Raw genomic sequence first — 24,688 nt, 5'->3', positions numbered from 1 at the left:
TCAGCCAGGTTAGAATGTGCTGTTTCTAACCAGATCAGAACAAGCACAGTTCATAGAGCATGGTTCATATTTCTTATAATAATAGCCAGTCCCCAACATTCCATTTCTGCCCCTAACAACACCACATCACCAAATTGCATGGAACTATCTCAAACAGGAATAAAGGCCGTTGAGACATTTCCTTTTAAATCAATACACCTGACTGCTCTCCACAATGCTACTTGTAAGCGAATTCATTTTTGATACTAACCAAAGAGGAAATGGAGGAATTTGGAGAAACTCGGTTTTATAGTTTTTTTCTGTTTTTCCAAATCTGAAAAAAAAAAAATGAAATTAATCCTTGATTCACTGCAACAGTGAAAAGGATTAATTTCTCCCTCTCAAGTAATGAAAGGACCAAAAGTCAAGTCCCAGCTACTGGAATTGATATTTCAAAAGTCAAAGGTCATGTGGTAAGTACTTTTAATAAAAATCATTACCAGACTGGCCCATGAAGACGAGGTCATGTTACAAGAATGTCCCTAAAACAGTGACAGCTTTAGGTGGCTTGGTGAGGGAAGGGCAATGAGTGTGAGCTACTGAGCCCTGGCAGAAGAGATCTCTTACAGAAGAGAAATACATTAGACCATTCAATAAGAAAGAATAGCTGAACACTTTCATTTAACTTCCCCAAGCAACATGCCTTGGGTCATCTAGCTATATCATGTGCAGAAGAATTTGCATAGAAAGAATGTGAGCACCAAAGGTTTTGCAATCTGCTGGTGTTTGCTTGAAATCAGTAAGAAAGCATAAAAGATGTTAATAAATCTAGCTGCTACCCACATATGAGGATGAATAATATAATTACTTCCAAAGATAAATAATAAACATTGAGAGAATTTACCCATTGGTATGTAGAGTGTATAACTGATCCTATTAATTAATTGCTGTAGGCATTGATATTAAGGTATCAGCTATGTGTGCATAATTTATACAATCACTGGAAATCCCCAAATGTGATAAAAAAATTGTCAAAAACTATTTCTCCTGTAATCATTAGTATAAATAAGATCTTCAGGCTTATCAAGTGATTTACAAGTACTTGGTAGACATACTAAGCATAATTATTCTCCCTGTTTCAATATATGCCTTGAAATTAAGGTCATTTATGAGATTAAAGAGAGGTAACTCAGCAAAACCATAGCAATGCATTGACTAGTAATCATAAGGTTTTACCTCTGTATCTGAGGTGTAATCTCTTCACGTGTATTTTCATTTCTTATTTGAAATTAATTTTGACTTTTCAAAAAATAAGCTTGTAATCTTTGGAAAATAATGCTTATTGATTTGCTAAGGGCTACTTATGGGGAGGCCTACCCTTATGGGTATCTTGAAATCTAATTATTTCAATTCAGTTTTATTCCTTTCAAGAATATTTTGTAGGAGAATTTAGATGATTAGAATTGCCAAGAGACACGCTATGATTATTTATCTTAGTATGAAAGGATAAAAATATGTTAGACTCAACAGTTAGATAATCTTCCAATGGTGGTACAAGGTGACTTGGCCATTCATTTTACTCTGTACCTCAATTTCATTTTTTGTAAAATTGTTAAATAATGATAATATCTGCTATTACTACCTTGCAGCACTGAAAAATAAAAATAGAAGGTATACTTCTTCATCGAATCTGGTTTTCTTTTCTCAAACACTTGAGAGCAAAGAACATGTTCACACACATGAATGTGGAGGGGGTAATAAGGGATGGATGACTCTGTATATATTTATGGCTATGAGTTCTTTGGGAGCCATGGACAATATATCATTATTTTTTATTCATTAGTTTATCTCCCAAAGAACGTAGTCCATCAAATGAAGTGCATTTTTGTCCAAATTAGACAAATAGGAATACCGCCCAATTGTAAGAACGCATTGAATTTGGTTCTCAGGGGCAACCCCCAGCACTCGTGCCTCTCTGCTTTATGCTTAGGTTCGGGTCATTTCTTTGCCGCTGCTCTGTTGTCCCTCCTTTCTCTGTTTGAATTTGCATCTGTTTTTTTACAGAGCATCAAAGTGAGCTGGCTGCCCCCTCCCTCCGGAACACAAAACGGATTTATTACCGGCTATAAAATCCGGCACAGGAAGACGACCCGCAGGGGTGAGATGGAAACACTGGAGCCAAACAACCTCTGGTACCTGTTCACGGGTCAGTGTTCACACGGTGTGGTCTTACAAGTTTTTGATGAATTAAATGCTTTGGGAATAAAATATATTCTCACTTCAAGGGAACATTATTTTTTTCCTGGCAGGTGACATTTGTTAGTCTGAACAAGAATAACCTCTATATTTTGAACTTGATATTTTCTGTAATGTTTTCACTATGTATTTTATTTCTGGATCATCAGCTTAATAAGTGCATCATGTATTTTTTAAATCTATTTTAGTTTTGCAGCATTGCTGATTCAATATAGCACCTGTAGCCAAATAACTTCTGAATTTTAGCTAATAGCTAAATGGTTCCAAGTTTAAGCCACTTTGGTCTTGCTTCCCTCAATCTCCTGGGTGGTGATGGTGTTGGAAAATGGAAAAGAAGGATAGCTTGGGGAATAAACAGATAGATTGTTCTACATTTCATAGATATCAAGGTAATTCACTTTTATAGCAATATTGGTAGAACTCTGGATAGGTCAAACTTCTCTATGACAACTGGACCCAGTTTTCATGTAGTAGTTAGAGGATTTTTTAAAATAAAATTAATAATTATATATTTACTTTAACTATTATAATACAATGCCAGTCTAGTTTCTTTCCTAGAACACGGAGGCTGAGGCAGGCTTTCAAAAATAAGGCCTTTGGGGGTGCAAGCCCAGGAAAACAAGAGCGAGGGGACAGGGAAGGGAGCCAGGGGAGAAAGGAAATCAGATCATGGAGGCATAGTATTGAGCTGACCACAAGTTTAGGACAAATACAGAGCTTGCTTGGCCTCATATGGTGTCCCTTGCAAGACTGTGAGTCTCACAGTCAATGGCTGGATAGCAAGTGTGAGCAGATTCTCTCTTTCCTATCATCAGTCAAAATCCACTCACAGATTGGATTTTGGACCTACACACAGCTTCCTGGGATGCCAGAGCTCCAGGGAGTGTGCAAACATGGAATTCTCCTTGCCAATCAGCACCTATGTGAGGGTGCATGGGTCTAGTGTAGCAGCAATACTCAGGGCCTGATAACCCTAAGAAGAGCATAAATTTTGGCTAGTGGCTTGAGAAGCAAAGCAAATCATGGTGGTTCATGGCAAGGATTGGTGAGTGAAGTTGAGCCAATCTGATGTGGCACAGAAACCGTGTCTAGGACAATAGACACACTAAAACCCATAACTTACAGCTAAGGCATAAGTAAACTATTACTGCAGATGAGAAGAAAGAAAGTAACCCTTTATTTATTCCTTTTTCTGTGATAAGTAATCAATAAATCTCCACTTGCAATTATAGTACAGGTACACAACCCACATGAGCGCGCGCACGCACACACACACACACACACACAAGATCGTATTCAGCCTACAGGCTGAAACTTCATAGAAATCTGTTTTCCCCTCTCAGGTTGTTTGGCTTTTATGCCTATAACATTTTAGCATAATAATGAGAGCTTCCAAGGTAGATTGCCAAAAAGTGTATTGTTTGTTTTATATCTGGAAAAATCTCCCAGGCAGGTATGGTTGGATCTAAGTGGAAGTCATGGCACTCTACTGTGCCTTTAAAAAGCCTAAGAAAAGCCAAGATCCTATGCCTTTTCTCTGAGGAAATGGTCAGAAGAAGGTGAAAATAATTGAAGTTGAAGTGAGGTAGATGGGTTCTTTATTATGTTTAATAGAACATGTGTCCTTTGGAAGAAATTTTAAAATTTTAAAAAACTTGCTGAAAATTTTAAAATCTTGCTGAAAATTTTTTAGCATAATTCCTAAGATTTATGTTAGTCCAGAAGAAAGATTCTAAGGATAATTTAATGGAAGCTTTATATTTTAACAGATATGGGCACTTGAGGCCCTGAAACTTGTTTTAATCAATGCTTTTCTTTCTCAAATGAAAAAGATTGAATACCAAAAATAAACTTCTTTTTATAAAGTAATTAATTAAATTATTAGCATTCCAATAGAAAAACTAAGGATTGGATATTCAATTTACAGACCTACAAATGCTGAATAAGCATGATGAAATGTTCAATCTTATTAGTAGAGAAATATAAATTAAAACAAAAAGGAGTTAGCATTTTTCTTTGATTAAAAATATAAAGGTAAAAATGAATGATGATACCCTTTTCTGGAAAGCATATGAGAGAAATATGAACTTTCATATACTGCTTGTGGGACATAAAATTTCTAGAATATTTCTGGAAGCAATGTGCATCTGTTATATACAGATGTATATTACGTACGTGTGTGTGTGTGTGTGTGTGTGTGTGTGTGTGTCAGAATAAATTTTAGGTTTCCAACTTCTAGCAATTTGTTCCAATTCAACAACCATATTTTTGGCAAAGTTTTTTACTCTAAGCATGATTAACTCTTTGCACTGTTACTTTAATAACAAATAATAAAAAAGATCCTAAATATCCAATTATAGACAGTGAACTAGAAATTTCAGACATAATCATATCATGGAGTATTGTACATCTATTGAAAATGAAGTAATATAAAATACTAAATTATATATTAAATATTTAAAACATATTATATCACTAACTTAGTTCTCAATCAGTATTAGTATATAAGCCCATATTTATAAACCAAAAAAATGAAATCATTGGAAAATATTTAGAATAATATATACCAAATATTAATAGTGATTGCTGCTAACTTTTATAACAATAAAATATATATTTTTAATGGCATATGTAAAGTGTCAAACACAAAGTCAAGACTCTAGTGTCATATTGCAACTTTTGGTTACAAAAATGAAGATTTGCTCCCACTACAGCTAACTGTAGTCCCACCAGACAGCTAAGAAGTGAGTGGGCCCAGAAAATCAGTGTGGAACAGTAGCCACATGGCCAAAAGAACTCGCTCCTGTGATGTTTTTAGTATTTGTGCAATGCTTTTGGCAAATGGAAAGTATCACATTAAACTCAGTGATATCAAATCAAGATTCTGACTTCCCTAGACCAGTGGTCGGCAAACCGTGGCTCACGAGCCACATGCGGCTCTTTGGCCCCTTGAGTGTGGCTCTTCCACAAAATACCATGTGTGGGCGCGCACGTACAGTGCGATTGAAACTTCGTGGCCCATGCGCAGAAGTTGGTTTTTGGCCTGGGCGAGTCTATTTTGAAGAAGTGGCGTTAGAACACTCAAAGGGCCAAAGAGCCACATGTGGCTTGCGAGCCGCGTTTTGCCGACCACTACCCTAGACAAACTTACAGAATTTTCTTTCTACAGAAGGTATAATCATTTTTTACTTGTTATTCTTTATTTATCTTTGTTTTATCTTTATTGATTAAGGTATTACATATGTGTCCTTATTCCCCATTGCCCCTCCCACCTGCCTCCCATTCATGCCCTCACCCTCCTGTTGTCTGTGTCCATTGGTAAGGCTTATATGCATGCATACAAGTCCTTTGGTTGATCTCTCCCCCTTACCCCCACCCTCCCCTACCTTCCCTCTGAGGTTTGATGGTCTGATTGATGTGTTTCTGTCTCTGGATTGGTTTTTGTTCATCAGTTTATGTTGTTCATTATATTCCACAAATGAGTGAGATCATGTGTTATTTATCTTTCTCTGACTGGCTTATTTTACTTAGCATAATGCTCTCCAGTTCCAACCATGCTGTTGCAAATGGTAAGAATTCCTTCTTTTTTACCACAGCATAGTATTCCATTGTGTAGATGTACCACAGTTTTTTAATCCACTCATCTGCTGATGGGCACTTAGGACTTAAACATAAGATGGGAAACCATAAAAATATTAGAGGAATCCACAGGCAGCAAAATCTCAGACACATGCCGAAGCAATATCTTCACCAATACAGCTCCTAGGGCAATGGAAACTAAAGAGAAAATAAACAAATGGGACAACATCAAAATTAAAAGCTTCTGCACAGCAAAAGAAACCATCAACAAAACAACAAGAAAGCCCACTGCATGGGAGAACATATTTGCCAATGATATTTCCAATAAGGGCTTCTTAATCTCCAAAATTTAGAGAACTCATACAACTTAACAAAAGGAAGATAAATGATCCAATCCAAAAATGGTCAAAGGATGTAAATAGACATTTTTCAAAAGAAGACAGAAGGAAGACCAAGAGACTTATGAAAACATGCTCAAAGTCACTAATCATCCGAGAGATGTCAATCAAAACGACAATACGGTACCATCTCACACCTGTCAGAATGGCTATCATCAACAAATCAACAAATGACAAGTGCTGGTGAGGATGCAGAGAAAAAGGAACCCTCGTGCACTGCTGGTGGGATTGCAGACTGGTGCAGCCACTGTGGAGAACAGTATGGAGTTTCCTCAAAAAACTAAAAATGGAGCTCCCATTTGACCCAGTGATCCCACTTCTAGGATATATACCAAGAAACTAGAAACACGAATCAGAAAGGATATATGCACCCCTATGTTCATAGCAGCACATTTTTTAAAAAATGATATCTAGAGAACAGCAAGCATAAGCCTTTTCACTACCAAAGACCCTATATTCGTCCCAGGGCTGACATAATAAATTACCACAAACGTGGTGGCTTAAAACAACAGGTTTTTTTTCCTTTCAGTTCAGGAAGTGAGAAGTTAAAAATCAATGCATCAGCAGGCCAGGGCTGGTTTTCTTTGGAGGCTCTGAGAGAGCATCCATCCCACGTTTCTCTCCTAACCTCCACTGGTTGCTGGCATTCTTTGCCATTCCTTGGCTTATAGATGCATTGCTCAAATATTTGCCTCCATCTCTGCAGACCTTCCTCTTATAAGGACCCCAGTCATGGTGTATACCCCACCATAAATCCAGGATGATTTCATCTTGAAATAGTTTAAATATTTTTATTGATTTTTAGAGAGAGAGGAAGGAAGAGATACATTTATCAGCTGCCTCCTGTATACCCCCAACCGAGATCAAACCTGCAACCTGCGTAAGTGCCCTGACCGGGAATTGAACCAGTGACCTTTAGATGTCTGGGATGACACTCAACCAACTGAGCCTCACCAGCCAGGGCTTTTTAAAAATATATATGTTGTTATTAATTTTTAGAGAGAGAAAGGGAGAGGGACAGAGAGAGTCATCTTGAAATCTTGAACTTATTATCTCTGCAGGGGCCCTATATTCAAGGAAGGTCACATTCTAATGTTCAGGGGGACACTATTCAACTCACCAGAGACACCTCCTATTATTTTTCTCTCAAGGACAATTATTTTGAATTGTATCCTCTCATAAACTTGGTTTATTCAAAAATAAATAATTTAGTCCCACATTTTTTATTCGTCTAAAATACGTGTGACAATCAGAGCTTCAAATCAACAGGACATAACCCATCACCATGCTGGTTTAATATCATTCCAGCTTATAGCGAAGAAATCGCTCAACTTGTTGGGCTGGCTCACCAATGCTCGCTCTCATCTGCATAGCTTTGTAGGACTCTCGACTCCAATCTGAAGGCTTCATTCATCCTGTTCTTTCTTCATTTCGACACCTATAAAACGCAAACGTAACCCGAGCAGTTCTATTTAAAACTGACTGATGTTTATTGCAAAAAAGTGCCCAAGTGCCAGTTTTAATTTGAAGCGAAGAAATCAAAAGGAGCCAGAAAATAGCCTTCTGCCCTGAAAACATGAAAAACAAGTTTTACAAAACATCTGCCTTCCCTTCCTCTGCTCTGTGGAGTGGCTTCCCGGGTGCCCGGGCATTTCTACATGTTGTGGACATACCTTCACTGCTGCAAAGCGTGGAGAAGTCAGCGCGGAACGGACATGGTAGATTGGCTGTGGTTTTCACTTGTCCCCAGGATACATTTAGTAACGTATGCACTTTCTAGAAGGCAGAGTAATTGTTTTCTATGGAGATCTACAACACTTTAAAATGCACAGGGTCTGACCCCATGTTTTCCATATTGAATTGGCTGTTAGAAAATTGGAAATGCCAGAATGTTCCATTTGACGATATAAATATATATTCAGGTATAGACACGCAAACGCTTTTTTGTACAAGCCTCTAGGTGTTATACAGGTGTGTGTTGTTGTGTGTGTGTGTTTTGCTAGGATAATGAGACATCTGCAATAACAAAGTAATTCCGAGTTATAACAAGGATTTTAAACCACAACGATCAGTTTATTGTGGAAAGCCCTGTCAACTATATTTTAAAGTGTTCTTTTGAATTTTTGAGAGCTCTTCAGAAAAGCTTCTTTGGGATTGAGTTCAGGAGTTTTCTTGTGTTTCATGGCCGAGATAGAATAAACAATGATAAACACATTGATATTTCAAGGACTGAAAAACTAAAACAATAACATAGACATTTTATAACAAGGTTAACATTAGGAGAATAAAGGGGGATCATATTGTTTGAATAATATACAGTCTCTTGCCATAGCTCTACGAAATGAGAAATAGAACAAAAGAATTACAAGCTTGAAGGCGCTTAGTATTGTTGGAGATAAAAATAGGCAGAAGGCAATCAGCTTTCAACAGTGAAATTTTGTTACAACTAAGAAAAGAATTGCTACCTGCACCATACATTTTTTATAATTAAATTATATTTAGAAGCAGCTGAGTAACACTCTAAATTATATTTAGAAGCGCGCGCACACACACACACACACACACGCACACACACACACTCATTGAGATTGGAGACTGACTAACCAAAGCAGGAACTACCAGGGGTGGGCAAACTTTTTGACTTGAGGGCCACAATGGGTTCTTAAACTGGACCGGAGGGCCGGAACAAAAGCATGGATGGAGTGTTTGTGTGAACTAATATAAATTCAAAGTAAAGGAGCGGAGGGGAGAGCAAGAGAACCGGATAGAACAGCCGGATCCGGCCCAGCCGTAGTCTGCCCAAGGCTGAACTATACCATTCATCTCACCTCTACCCCTTGTTTTACTGAAAAGGCAGCAGAGGCCCAAGGGCTGACATTGCTAACATCTGTTTACTAGTTAAACTGATGATCCCAACTAAATCACAGGTGTCCTGACTCCTGGTTCTATACAGCCTGTACTATACAATATTGTTATCTTTAGCTCCCTTAATGACTGGCTGTCATATGAATCTGTAAAGTATTATTAATATTAAAATATTTTAAACATTTACACATTAATAATACCAACATTAACTTTGAAAGAAAAACTATGCTGAAAACAAGAGATTCCTCAAAATATTAAAAATAGAACTGCCGATTAAAAATATAGCTGCCAGTGACCCAGCAATCCCACATCTGGGAATACATCCAAAGGAACTGACATCAGTATCTGAAAAGGATATTGCACGTCCAGGTTTGTTGCAGCATTATTCACAATAGCCGAGATGAAGAAATAACCCAAATGTCCACTGACAAAGAAAGGAGTTTTTTTAGTGTGGTATCTACATACAATGGAATAGTCTTCAGCCTTTAAAAAGAAGGAAATCCTGCCATTTGTGACAACATGGAAGACATGCTAAGTGAAATCAGTCAGTCACAGCAGGACAAATACTGCATGATTCTACTTACAGGAGGTATAAAGTGCCAAACTCATAGAAGTAGCGTGTAGAATGCCAGGGACAAGGGAGAGAGTACAAGAGAAGTTGTTCCGTGGGTATAAAGTGACAATTATGCAAGCTGTGTAAGTTGTCGAGATCTGTGGTACACCATTGTGCCTAGAGTCAACAATACTGTATTGTGCACTTACATCTCATTAAGAAGGTATCAACTATCTCCTATCTAATAAAAGAGTAATATGCAAATTGACCATCACTCCAACACACAAGATGGCTGCCCCCATGTGGACACAAGATGGCTGCCACGAGATGGCCAGCAGGAGAGGGCAGTTGGGAGGGACCAGGCCTGCAAGGGAGGGCAGTTGGGGGTGATCAAGCCTGGAGGGGAGGGCATTTAGGGGTGACCAGGCCTGAAGGGGAGGGCAGTTAGGGGTGACCAGGCCTGCAGGGGAGGGCAGTTAGGGGCAAACAGGCTGGCAGGGGAGCAGTTAGGCATCAATCAGGCTGGCAGGGTAGTGGTTAGGGGGTGATCAGGTTGGCAGGCAGAAGCGGTTAGGGGCAATCAGGAAGGCAGGCAGGCGAGCAGTTGGGAGCCAGTAGTCCTGGATTGTGAGAGGGATGTCTGACTGCCCATTTAGGCCTGATCCCACTGGAATCAGGCCTATACGGGCAGTCGGACATCCCTCAAGGGGTCCCAGATTGGAGAGGGTGCAGGCTGGGCTGAGGGACATACCCCCACCCCCGTGCACGAATTTCGTGCACTGGGCCTCTAGTTAACCAATAGCAGATAACCAAAGGACAAAACACAGTGAGCAATGAGCCTGCTTGAGGCATGACAAAGATCTTACGTTCAAAAGTATGTGTTTGCCACCTTCCTGATGAGGTTGGACAGTGCATTTCAGCATTATATTTTCGTTGTGTGTCATGGATCTTTCAGTAGTTGCTTTCTGTGTCTGCCTTTCAGGTGTCAGGCACTGTGGTGGGCTCTGTGGATATACAGTTACAATTCCAGTAATAACAAAAACAGGACCAACACCATTCTCAGGCCATGTCTTCATGGAGCTTCAGTCTATCTTATAAAATCGGAAGTCCTTAATAGCACATTTTGTGTTATAGATACCTTTGTGTGTGTGTGTTAATCAAGTTGTCTTCTCTAATGGTACTATTTATTGATGGCAGTTGTCCCTTGACATTAAGAAGTCCATTCCATCCATCACTTAAAACACTATCTCCTCTGAGTAGTAAGTGATAGTCCCCCTGAATACCAACATTTGTTCATTCTCCTATGCAAAAAAAATCTGCAAATGCATAATGTCGTACATGATATAAGCCTCATATCCCCAGTAGTTTATTTTCCTTCTGAATTTTCCTGGGCAACAAATGTGTGTGCCATTTGTGATTAATAATAAAAAAAAAGCAAAGAGGGATTACATTTCTATCTTTATCAGGGTTGTTCAACACCTTGAGATTTAAGGACTTGTCAATTTCAACTGAGTCCTCAACATCTCAAAAAAGTCACATGTTCCTTTGACAGGTGTCATCTGTTTTACAGTAATTTGTTGTGTTAATGAGCTACTAGCGATTCAGCTAAAAGGAAAATTATTTACATAAAAAATTAACACATATCACACTAATGATCCACGGGCTCTCTCATCTACCTGTACTCTAAAATTAGCCTCTGGTATACAATATTATATGTACAAATTATCATAGAGATAGACTGGTGTCATGCTCTATTATAGAAGCAATGCGAAACAAAGTATGCCTTGTGATGGTTTTGGGAGATGAAAGCCCTAATATTTTTTGCTGAAGTGCAGTAGCTTTGGATTCTTTTTGCTTTGCCCAAATAAAACATAATCACTGACCTTGAATGGATGATGAAGACATAAATTTTTAGATTGATGGTTTTTGATTTATAGGCAAGCCTCTTCTGGACTGTGAGGAAAAATGATCCTTGCTATTTCTGATTATTTCTTCATCGTTCATATTTTATATTCTGCATCTACCCTCAGGCTATTTTCAGGGATACATTTTTATAAACTGGACCAAAATAAATAAGAATATATGAAAAATAATTTGAGTTCTTGCTATAATATGTCTGACCTTTTGGCCAAAATAACAATAATTACCTCAGCCCTCACAAACAACATAAAGCATGTCTACAGTTGTTAAAATTTAACTAAAAGTTTTGAAACTCAGCTAGAAATAGTTACTCAGTATTTTTTTCTTTGTGGAAAACTCTTTCCTAGGACTGGAGAAAGGAAGTCAGTACAGTTTTCAAGTATCAGCCATGACAGTCAATGGCACGGGACCAGCTTCCAACTGGTACACAGTGGAGACCCCAGAGAATGATCTGGATGGTAAGACCTTTCCTCAATCATTATCACTCTGACTTCTATCTTCCTTGCTACCTCAGCTTCAAAGACTCTCTTTTAAAAAGTTAATGAACTCCATCATGGGGGTTATTTATTTTTTCTATATCTTAAATGCAAAATCAAAAACCTTTAATGAGTATAGTCTTCAACAATGCCATGTAAATATAAATTAATTATGCACTAAGTATATCCTCATATAAATTAATTATGCATTAAGTATATCCTTATCTTTACTTTTTTAAAGATAATTTGAAGTTACCTTTTTTATATTTACTTTGAATAGTTGACCTTAAACATTTTTGTCACAGGAACTGCTACAATTTCTGATAATTATCATGAAATATAATTACTTTGCATAGTTTTTTTGCTGTTTTATGATGCTTATGCAAAACAGCAATTTATATTTTTTGTTTATGTTATGGTTATTAATATTTGACACTTAATTTTTGTATAAAGGACAATCTACTTTACTTTCTTGATTTGATAGTTATTGTGATTCATATAAAAATCAAACACTAAATTAAATATAAGCAAATTTTTCAAAATTAGAAGATGAGAAATATTTTGTGAAATAAAAATATCATATAGCTGCCGAAACCGGTTTGGCTCAGTGGATAGAGCGTCGGCCTGCGGACTGAGGGGTCCCAGGTTCGATTCCGGTCAAGGGCACGTACCTTGGTTGCGGGCACATCCCCACTGGGAGGTGTGCAGGAGGCAGCTGATCGATGTTTCTCTCTCATCGATGTTTCTGACTCTCTATCCCTCTCCCTTCCTCTCTGTAAAATATCAATAAAAAATATATATATTTAAAAATATATATCATATAGCTAAATAAGAAAATAAAAATCAAGAGAAAGGAATGAAAACAACAGAAAAAACATCTAAATAATAAAACAAAAATATACTATAGAGATTACAACTTACAAGTGAAAGAGGTAGAAATTCATGCAAATGAGTGATACTTGAAAAAAGAAATTGTGATCTGTAAACTTAAAGCTAGGTGATCAAAACTGGGACCAAGAAAAAAATGGCTAAAAGAATGAATACATGTGGTCCTAGCCTATTGGCTCAGTTGGTTGAAACTCACCCCTTAGACCAAAAGGTTGAGAGTTCGATTCCCAGTGGGGGCAGATATGGATGTTTCTCTCTCACATTGATGTTTCTCTCTCTCTTGATTCCTCTCTCTCTCTCAAATTAATAAAAACATATCCTCAGACAAGGATTAAAATAATAAGAAGAAATACATGTGTATTGAAAATATGATGACACAAGACAACTTTCTAAATAAGGGACAGTGAAATTACTATTAGGCCTATTAGTTCTATATTCTTTCCTTTTTCTGTCCTCTTTCTCTCTTCCTCCTTTCCTTCTCATTTTTATTCTTGTTTTGGTTCTTCTTCCATCACCCTTTCTCAAGTCTGTCCTCCCTTTCTCTTTCTCAAACTCTTCCTTCTCATTTTTCTCCTCTTTGACCTTTCCCTTTTTCTCTTTCTAAAGAATCTATCCTCATTCGTGATTTTAATATAGTCACTGATTAGATTTTACAAAGTAATTGTGACAGCACTAAAATAATAAACAAATGCTGTTTCCACAATAATGGTAATCACTGACATGGGACAGCACATTCATTCAAAGAATATTGAAAGAAAATGTACTAAGCTTTAGGCACTGTGTTTAGCTCTGAGGCTAGAATAATAAATAAGGAAGACATGATCTTTTGCTTGCGGATCTTAGAATATAACAAAGAAAGACAAACATTCGTGGTGAAGTAATAGGAAATTGCTACTTTTTAGTTCAAAGCCAGTTGAATATTGGCTGTATCCCTCTTATTAACATAGGATGGATAGAAAGATAGATTAATAGGCAAATAGACAAACATGATCAAGGTTTGCATTTAAACTGAGACTTGAATGAACAGGAATTAGCTGCGCCAAAGCATGCATTAGAAATTGAGGGAGGAAGAAGAGAGGGCAAGGTAAATGCAGGTAAAAAGTCAAGACAGACAATAGAACTGTTGGGGGCCTGGGGAAAAAAGCCATCAAGACTAAAACACAGAGATGACATATGATGATGTTTGTAAGATACTCAGGTTCTAAATCTGACAAGAGTAAATTAAGGAGTTTGAACTCTGTCCCAGGAATATAATTAAAGCAATAATATGCTTTAGCCTAAGCAAGTCATTAATGGGCTTTTTAAAATAGTGACTAAATTACATGTGCATTTTGAGGAGATCACTCTGGCAGAAACAAACAAAGACAATGTATTAGAAGTAGGCAAACTTGGGCCAATCTAGTTGGGACAACCCTAGAGGTAATATTATACTTTGTGGAAAAATAACTTGAATCCTAGAAGATGTTATTTAAGCTATACAAATATACCTTATTTTTCTGTTTTACTTGAGACATAGCTTTTACCGTTTATAGACTTATTCTTTAACTTGTCGTAGGTAATATAAATTGAGAAGTTGTGGAGCTACACAGTGGCAATTCACAAAGCTCATACCCTTCACTAGTAGGTTAGCGGGAACATTAATTTATGAATTTATTTATTCAACATGTGTTTCTTCTTGAAGGCCTATATATAAACAGCCATTATTTTAGGTATAGGGGATGAAGCAATAAATAAGGTCCCTACTCTCAATGTTTATACATTTTATTGAGATAGAAATAGTGATAAATGCTCTAAAGAAAAACAAAGCATGGTAGAGTGAATAGCAAATGGTTAGGAACTACTGTCTGACCATAGGGGGTTGAGAAGATCTCTTTGATTAGGTAAAATATATGCACAGACCTTAAGGCAGTGAGGGAGGCAGCCTTATGTTTAGATCAGACAAGAGCCCTTCAGGCAGAAGGACCAGAAAGAAACCACATCCTGATACTGGAGCCCAGTTGGTGGTAGAAGTATGGCAAGGAGGCCAAGATAGCTGGGCCTAAAGTCAGGAGGATGTGATTGGTTTTCTCTAAAGAATAAAAAGACAATTAGGATATGCTATACAGATACCATATTTTTCGATTTAACTTTTAAAGTTTATAAGTAACTGGGGAGCTGAGACTCCAGACCCGGTTTGTGAGTGAATGTCCAGTGCAGATTGTCAGAGCAGAGCCTCCACGAATGCTCTGGAACTGACCCTGGGACAATGGGAGACAGTGATTCAAGGCAAAGTATTCTAAGAAATGAGGTCATATCATTTACCCAAACCCAGAGACTATATCTCTTACCAGAAGAAGTGGAGATAAATGGGGCAGAGGTGCCGAAGGTCCCATAAAACACCCAGGATGGATGGGGCTCTCCACTTGACTCATGTGCTCCTTCCCTTCACTCGAATGACTCACCATCTACGTGAAACTAAAATGTAGTGTCACAGCTCCTGGGATGGACAAAACTTTTCTTTCCCTGCATGCTTTTTATGTCCATGCAATCTTACCATAATCCAATTCACGTATCTATTTTGATGAAGAATCTCTATGCTGGGCCCATGAGCAGAGTCCTAATCAATGCTGCTTAATTGAATGTGCTGGAACATTTCCAAGCCTGTGGCTTCATAACGTCCTTCTTATGAATGCAGCATACCTCCTTACCTTTTCTTCATTTTAGTGGTGATGCAGTTATTATCGTAATATATATAAAGAGCTAGGTGGCGTCACGACCAAAAGGGCAACCGGTCACCATGAAGTGAATGGAGCACCTCTCGGTCCCCCATCTCCCCCAGCCCCCAAGCCGCTCACCATGAGGGGGTGCTGGCAGCGGAGCAGGACTGGGGACTGTTGAGCGATGGGGGTAGGCTGGCCATGAGCTTAGCGGAGCAGTCACCCAGGCGGCAGCGAGTTTCGCGAAGCAGTCGCAGGGTGGGGGAGTTTCGCGGAGCAGCTGTGGGGTCAGGGGAGCCTCCCGGAGCAGTCGAGGGCCACGAGCATTGCGGAGCATCCCGGGGTGGGGAGCTTCACGTAGCGTCGCAGGGCAGCAGAGGCCATGGGACGGAGGCCAGGCTAGGCCTAGGGACCCTAACCACGCACGATTTCGTGTGTGCTGGGCCTCTAGTTAAATATAATTAAGAACCTCAAGTGTGCCAAGTGGGGGCGGGGGGGGTACAGACGTGAAAGAGATGGGAGCAGCTCTCTTGAGGGATAAACAGGTAATGGCTGCACTGGTTGCAAAGACTTCATGAAAACAAATAACACTTGAGCTAGAAACTTCAGGGAAAGGGGTTGACTAGGTATACAAGGAAGGTATGTGAGGCAGCATAGGAGATATTCTTCTAAAAGAATGCCTTTAGGAAAATTATTTCTGCCAATATTGGTTCAAAATTCATCCTCATTCTTTCCAATGTTACTCATTTACCCGTCAATAATCTTAACACATTTCAAATATTGTCTCTTTTCTCATTCTTCCACTTCGCTATAGGGATGATAATTGCTTAGGCAATTGGGACCTTGCCCACAAGGTACCATCACAAAAAGGTAAATAAAAATTAATAGAAGATAGTGAGTAGGGTTGATACTGCTTATACATAGTACTGTTATGAATTATGCTTTGAAATTGTTCACCTTAAAAACAAAATGGAAACTAATAGCCATTTCAGGGCATTTAACCATATGGTTGTGGGAGAGAGGTGTTTCTTTTTTTTTTGATATATTTTATTGATATTTTACAGAGAGGAAGGGAGAGGGATAGAGAGCTAGAAACATCGATGAGAGAGAAACATCGATCAGCTGCCTCCTGCACACTCCCCACTGGGGATGTGCCCGCAACCACAGTACATGCCCTTGACCGGAATCGAACCTGGGACCCTTGAGTCCGCAGGCCGACGCTCTATCCACTGAGCCAAACCGGTTTCGGCTCTTTTTTTTTTTTAATATACTTTTTTATTGATTTCAGAGAGGAAGGGAGAGGGGAGAGAGAGATAGAAACATCAATCATGAGAGAGAATCATTGATTGGCTGCCTCCTGCATGCCCCCTACTGGGGGGGGGGGATCAAGCCTGCAATCCGGGCATGTGCCCTTCACCGGAATCAAACCTAGGACCCTTTAGTCTGCAGGCCGATGCTCTATCCACTGAGCCAAACCAGCCAGGGTGAGAGGTGTTTCATGTACTTTGTAAAGCAATGATTTGCTTGCTGTAAGAAATTAAGAGGACCAGACATATTGGTCCTAAGGCCTTCTCAATTTATTGACTCATGGCCTCTTTGCACTGAGAATCAATGATTCGCTCTCATGATTGATGTTTCTATCTCTCTCTCCCCTCTCCCTTCCTCTCCCCTAAAATGATTTAAATTTCTCATCCTCCATCCTATTTTTCTAACTTTCATATCTGTGTTATTCAAATATTAAAAAGTATGAATCTTGATGGGAATTAATATATCTGGACAAGTATACAACTTCAGAGTTGGTCACTAGTAGCTCCAAAGGAAAACTCAGCCTAATGGCTTGCAAAATACATATGAACTAGAGGCCTGATGCACGAAATTCATGCAAGAGTAGGCCTTCCCCCGACTGCCAGCACTGGCTTCCCTCTGGCACCCAGGACCCGGGCTTCCCTTGCAGAGGAAGGCCCAGCCTACCTGCTGCAGCCCACCAGTCCGTAGCCTGGGCTTCCCTCTGCGGAGCAATCATGGGGCGAAGGCCAGGCCCCCAATTGCATCACACCTGCCTTGGCTGGCCTGGTGCCAGTGGGTGTCATAGTGTGGTCCTAGATGGTCGTCCGGATGGTCGTTCCGCTGTTTGGCCATTCAGTCAATTTGCAGATTACACTTTTATTATATAGGAATAGAGGCCCAGTGCACAAAATTCTTGCATGGGGGCAGGGGGGTTCCTCAGCCCAGCCTGCACCCTCTCCAATCTGGGACCCCTCAAGGGATGTCCGACTGCTGGGTTAGGGGATCAGGCCTAAACCAGCAATCGGACATCCACCTCACAATCCTGGACCACTGGCTCGTAATCACTCGCCTGCCTGCCTGGTCGCCCCTAACTTCCCCCCTCCTCGCCAGCCTGATCACCCTTCACTGCCTCTGCATGCCGGCCTGATCACCCCTAACTGCCCCCCCACCCGCCGGCCTGGTCACCCCTTACTGCCCCCCCCCCCCCGCCAGCCTGGTCACCCCAAACTGCCCCTTCTGCTGGCCTGGTCGCCCCCAACTGTCCCCCCACCAGCCTAGTTGCCCCTCACTGCCCCCCCCCCCGCCAGCCTAATCGCCCCCAACTGCCCCCCTGCTGGCCTGGTTGCCCCTAACTGCACCCCCGCCCCCGGTCATAGGCAGCCATCTTGTGAGGGTGTGATGATCAATTTGCATATTACCTTTTTTATTATATAGGATATCAAGGAGATTTTTTAAAAATATTCACCCCATCCCATCTAAACTTATTCATGTATATGTTTAAACCATAAAATAAGATATAAGTGAGTTCTACCAAATCTTTCATGGCTAATGTTAGAAAACTTTGAATTCTAAACATTCCAAAGTCAGAAATTTTGATATTAAACTTGCTTGATATTTCATAAATTGTACATATGAAGAAGGGATTGAAAACCAACCGAAATGAAAGACATTGCTGTAGCCAAAAAAACCTGCATTGGAAGGGAGCTGCAGGGTTAGCCCTCTCTAGGTGCCTTGGGCTACATTACTTTCCCCCACGGCTTTGGAGTCTCTTGGTGAACCCCAATGGGGTGATCTCCTCCTTAGGTGGTAACTCTGAGCCCTGCAATTAGCTGCACAGACACAGTGGTTGGTGCAGAGAGCAGAAAGCAATTCTGTCTCCTGTGGCTTCTGGACTTCCTCCTGCATGCTCTGCTTGGCTTAAGCAGTTGACGATCAACAGTAACTTAGAGAAACACCCCTATTCCTCATGGATCACCCTTTAATTAGGATGTTTTGTTAAAGTGATTATAGGACAAACCTCACTGTTTGTTCAGGTTTGCCTGAAACCATGTTGGCAATAACAGCTGGGAAGTTGTAAAATATTTAATTTGTGCCTCAAAACTTCAGCTTAAAAAAGGCAAGATTGTTAGAATTCCCCAAAGTTCTCATGTAAATGTCTTGCATAACGAACAGTATGAGAGGATTTGTGATGAAGTTGAACAAAGTGCCCTCTAGGATAGCGATTTTTTACCAGTGTGCGGCAAGAACTTACAACACCCAATACCTGACTACTTAGTCAGGACCACTGACTTCTTTTCCCTTAGGTTGTCAAATAAATAAGTGACAACAGCCAATACAACAATAGATGTCCAGTGTGAATTCATTAAAATTATACCTACTTTTTGTCATGTTGGCAAAATATATTTTTTGGTGTGCCACAGAATTTTAGTAATTAGTTTATGTGTGCCATGAGATGAAAAAGGTTCAAAATCACTGTTCTAGGAAATTAAGCTGGGGGAAACCTATGTGATGCCCCCCCCCCCAAAAAAAAAAATTTTGAAGTGAGCAGATAGAAACTGCTATGCATATCTGTCATAATGTACTTTAAAATTAAACTTCTACCCTGAAATGGAGGAGATTGGCTAGCAAGAATTTGCATTGCAGAGACTCCTGAAAATACAAATGGGATGTAGCAAAAATGGTGAACCTAGGAGCAGTCTCTAATTTCCAGCCCTACTAGCCAGATCAAGTAATTGTTGAATGAAATGGGATTGTCACAAATTCATTCATTTTAAAAAAGTGAGAAGAAATGCATAAAGCTATTTCCACAGTACTGATAAAATGGAAGATGATGAGACCACCCAGAAAGAAGGAACATTACATAATAAAACTGTCAAACTCATTCAAAAAGTGGACTCTGAAAAATGGAATATCTCTTGGCAGAAGAATGAGAAATTAGAAAAATAAGCCTTGACTACTTGGGAAAAAATTGAAGAATAGAAAGAAAAAAGAAAGAAGGGAGGGAGGGAGGGAGGGAAGGAGGGAGGGAGGGAAAGAGAGAGAGACAGAGGGACGGAAAGAGGAAGAGAGGAAGGGAGGGAGAGAGGGAGAGAGGAAGAAAAAGGGGAAGAGAAAGAAGGGAGGTAGGAAAGAAAAGGAAAGGGGAAGGGGAAGGGGAGGGGAAGGGGAAGAGGAAGGAAAGGAAAATATTGCGAGTCGTGGTAGGCTGAATAATGGCTTCCAAAATGTCCATGTCCTTTAAAATATTCCTTCATATGACAAAAGAGATTTGGCAGATGTGATTAAGCTAAGGATCATGGGGATTATCCTGTGTTGTCCGGGTGGGCCCGATGGACTCACAAGGGTCCTTATAAGAGGGAGGCGGGAGATCAGAGTGACAGAAAGAGATGTGACAAGAGAAGCAGAGCTTGGGAATGTGGAGCCAGGAGCCAAGGAAGGTGGGCAATCTCTAGAAAAAGGTGAAAGAGCCAAGAAAGCATCATCTCTAAAGCCTCAAGGAGGAGCGTGGCCCTGCTGACACCTCGAGTTAGCTCGCTGAGTGAGATTGATCCTGGAGCTATGACTTCCAGGAATGCAACATCACAAATGTGCGGTGTTTTATTTATTTTATTTCATTATTTCCATCACCATTTATCTCCTCTGTGTCCTCTTCTTCCACCTTCACTCACCCCTTCCCCTCCCCCCCCACCCCCCACTATCTCCACACTGTTGTCCATATCCATGAGTTCTCTCTCTTTGTTTAAACCACAAGGTATGGCAGCAATGGGAAATTAATACAGTTGCCAGAAGAATTTTTTGGTTGTAGTTGGAATCATTGACAAAGAGAAGTATGCTTGTACCAAAATAAAAGCTTGCATAAAGCTTTTATAAAATAAGATAAACCAGTTTGTTTGTGTTGTGGTTTTATATTAGCACTAGAGGCCCAGTGCATGAAATTCGTGCACGGGGGGGGGTGTCCCTCAGCCCATCCTGCACCCTTTCCAATCTGGGATCCCTAGAGAGATGTCCGACTGCCCTACCTGGATCGGGCCTAAACGGGCAGTCGGACATCCCTCTAACAATCCAGGACTGCTGGCTCCCACTGGTCACCTGCCTGCCTTCCTGATTGCCCCTAACCACTTCTGCCTGCCAGCTTGATCACCCCTTAACCACTCCCCTGGCAGCCTGATTGATGCCTAACTGCTCCCCTGACAGCCTGTTTGCCCCTAACTGCCCTCCCCTGCAGGCCTGGTAACCCCTAACTGCCCTCCTCTGCAGGCCTGGTCCCCCCCAACTCTCTCCCCTGCAGACCTGGGTCCCTCCCAACTGCCCTTCCCTGCAGGCCCAGTTGCCCCCAACTTCCATCCTCTGCCAGCCTGGTCACCCCTAACTGCCCTCCCCTGCAGGCTTGATTGCCCCCAACTGCCCTCCCTTGCAGGCCTAGTCCCTCCCAACTGCCCTCCCCTGCTGGCCATCTTGTGGCAGCCATCTTGTGTCCACATGGGGGCCGCCATCTTTGACCACATGGGGGCAGCTATCTTGTGTGTTGGAGTGATGGTCAATCTGCATATTACTCTTTTATTAGATAGGATAGAGGCCTGGTGCATGGGTGGGGGCCGGCTGGTTTGCCCTGAAGGGTGTCCTAGATCAGGGTGGGGGTTCCGTTGGGGCATGGGGTGACCTGGGTGAGGGGCCTTTGGTGGTTTGCAGGCTGGCCACGCCCCCCAGCGACCCAAGCAGAGGCCCTGGTATCTGGGATTTATTTATCTTCTATAATTGAAACTTTGTAGCCTCGAGTGGAGGCCTAGGCTGGCCAGGGTGTGCAGAAACCTTGGCTTCCCCCATTACCGGGGAAACCCAAGCCTCCTGCTCGCTCAGTGGCCACAGCCATCTTGGTTGGGTTAATTTGCATACTCGCTCTTGATTGGCTGGTGGGCATAGTGGAGTGTGGGTGTAGCAGAGTGATGGTTAATTTACATATTACTCTTTTATTAGATAGGATAGTAACTGCACCATTTTACATTCCCATTGGGTGACTCCCTTTTTATCTTCTTCATTTTCCTTCTTACCCTCTATGATCCAGGTACAATGACCCTCTTTGCTTTTTTGTTTTCTTTTTCTTTTTTTATTGTTTTCAGAGAGGAAGGGGGAGAGAGAGAGAGAGAGAGAGTGAGAAAGAAAGAAACATCAATGATGAGAGAGAGCCATTGGTCGGCTCTTCCTGCATGCCCCACATCAGGGATCGAGCCCGCAACACCGGGCATGTGCCCTGACCTGGAATTGAACCATGACCTCCTGGTTCATAGGTCAATGCTCAACCACTGAACCATGCCAGTGGGCTTGTTTTGTTTTCATACCAATCTCACTCTTGCTATAAGACTTCTCCAGTACTTGTTCTCTCTGCCTATAAAGCTTTCCACCCTTTTGTTTGCTTGACTGGCTCTTTCTGATCATTCACCATAGACTCTACCAGTGATGCCTTCATTGGTGAGTCAATTACTATGCCACCAGCTGGCACTTACCAAGATCTCTTGATTTCCTTGTTTATTCTTTCATTTTTTATTTTGTGGTCTTACCTTCTCAAAATTATATCCCCCTACTTAGTCCTATAATACTATGACTGGCACATAGGCAATCCACAGTAATTGTTGAAAATTCACAGGGATTAATCTGATAAATTTCCTAGTGTGTTATATATGAACATTACTCATTAGTGGAAATCTGTAATCACCACTGAAAGAATAATAACTGTCCTTTAGAAACAAATTAAACTAAGGATCCATAATTTCATCGTATCATCAAGAATGGCAATTGACCTACTTATCTTTATAATTCAGACTCCTGTAGAAATTTTGGGCCTCATTAATTTGCATATTTCAGGCCAAATGTGTTCTTTGGTTTCAAGTGATTTCAATAATTGCCTTAATACTTATCTATGCCTTATATGTGCACTCATTGTCCTAGAGGTATTTGTGAAATCTTTCATGTACTTCTGAGTAGCGAATTTCTGTTTCAGCCCCCAAAGAGTATTCCACACCTTCCACAGCAGATTTTCTGAGTCAATGTTTTATAGTTCATTCTAGTAGTAACTGTTTTCATGCTTTTTAACATCATCTGCACTGGAGAAAACTCACTCACATAGTAGGATAAGGAAAATTTTCATTTCTGTTGTTATATTAAGAAGTGAATAGCAGAACACAAATGGGCTATTCTGAATTATGAAAAATCTAACACGTATCCATGCCTCTGTTTCTGTTTTGTTCGTCAATATATTTTGTTCATTAGAGTCCACATATAAGTGAATATGGTATTTGTCTTTCTTTGACTGGCTAATTTAAATATTAAACAATCCCTTTCATTTATCTTATTATTTTCCTTAAGGTTTATAGTGGAAAATCCTTCACAGACATTGTGTTTTGCTGTAAAGGTTTATATCCATGTTTTGAGATTTTTTTATGATGCCTTTGCATATTACATCACAGGCTTCTTCAGGACAAAGAATATTGTGTCTCTTTTTTGTTCACAAATGGGAATCTTTGAAGAAAAAGGCATCTTTAGAAAATGCTGTTGATGTATCTTTAGAATGTAGCATCTTTTGAAAAGCTGTTAGTACAGTATCTATTTTTAAAACTTGAATAGAAGACACACTTTCATATAACACTTAAGCTAGAAGTATGTGTATTGATGGTAGGTAATATTGGAAGAGATCACATCTCCTTTTGCTATTACTACAAGGAGAAAATATACTGTACTATTTCTTTTAATCATCAAATTCTCTTGCATAATTTAATAAATGTTACCATTAGACATTTTCAGGTAGGAAAGAAATAATGAACACAAATAGTTTGAATAAGGTTCAAATCACTAATATTTTTGAGTACTTACTAATTGCTAGGAACTGTGCTAAAACACTAATGGACTATTAAGTTTAGATTGTCACATTTTTAAATTTCTTCCCAGAATATTTACCTGATCAAAGAATGGATTGCATATGCTGGTATTAAACCTACCAAAATATTTATAATAGTATATTACAACTGCCTTTTTACTTGTCTGCAATTCCCATTAAATCATAAACTCCTGCCCGGCTGGCGTGGTTCAGTGGTTGAGTGTCGACCTTGGAACCAGGAGGTCAAGGTTCAATTCCTGGTCAGGGCACATGCCTGGGTTGCAGGCTCGATTGCCAATAGGAGTGTGCAGGAGGCAGCCGATCAACGATTCTCTCTTATCATTGATGTTTCCATCTTTCTTTCTCTCCTTTCCTCTCTGAAATCAATAAAAATATATTTTAAAAAAACAACCCCAGAGAAAAGCTATTAGAATAAAAAAGAATGGACAGTATTCAGTAGCCTCTTGTGCTTAAGAAATTCTGTGCAAGTCAAATCAAACATGGAAAAATGTCTCACATTCTGGAACATGGAGGGACTTGGGCCATAAGTAACACACCATCTGAGCATCTATGGAATATGATGCTAAGTCTTGTTTGAGTGGGAATTGTACCGTGCTGTGTGTTCTACTAGGAGACAGGCTGATGATGCCTCTCTCTGAATTCTAGAGTCTCAAGTCCCTGACCAGCCAAGCTCTCTTCATGTGAGGCCCCAGACCAACTGCATCATCATGAGCTGGACCCCTCCCTTGAACCCAAACATCGTGGTGCGAGGTTACATTATTGGTTATGGCGTTGGAAGCCCTTATGCCGAGACAGTGCGTGTGGATAGTAAACAACGGTATTATTCCATTGAGAGGTTAGGTGAGTACCTGTGGTTTTTATTCTGTTAAGAAAAATAAATAATTTACTTAAACTATTTTCTT

General features: G+C 40.3%; 1 protein-coding gene across 4 annotated transcripts in view; it reads left to right on the top strand.

Moving 5' to 3' along the window:
* DCC (DCC netrin 1 receptor) overlaps nt 1-24,688 on the top strand; it is a 983,595-nt gene that overhangs the window by 810,761 nt on the left and 148,146 nt on the right. For 3 of the 4 annotated variants that reach the window (XM_080683403.1, XM_080683405.1, XM_080683402.1), the window contains exons 13-15: nt 2,044-2,185; nt 11,898-12,008; nt 24,432-24,626. In XM_080683403.1, the coding sequence (XP_080539529.1) occupies nt 2,044-2,185; nt 11,898-12,008; nt 24,432-24,626 (448 nt within the window). The remainder of the gene's footprint in view (nt 1-2,043; nt 2,186-11,897; nt 12,009-24,431; nt 24,627-24,688) is intronic. The other variant, XM_080683404.1, reaches the window with a different exon arrangement.

The sequence above is a fragment of the Plecotus auritus genome, assembly GCF_963455305.1.
Source record: "Plecotus auritus genome assembly, chromosome: 8".
In the NCBI taxonomy this organism is placed as follows: domain Eukaryota; kingdom Metazoa; phylum Chordata; class Mammalia; order Chiroptera; family Vespertilionidae; genus Plecotus; species Plecotus auritus.
The sequence above is the reverse complement of the archived record's forward strand: the minus strand, read 5'-3'. Positions and strand labels throughout refer to the sequence as shown.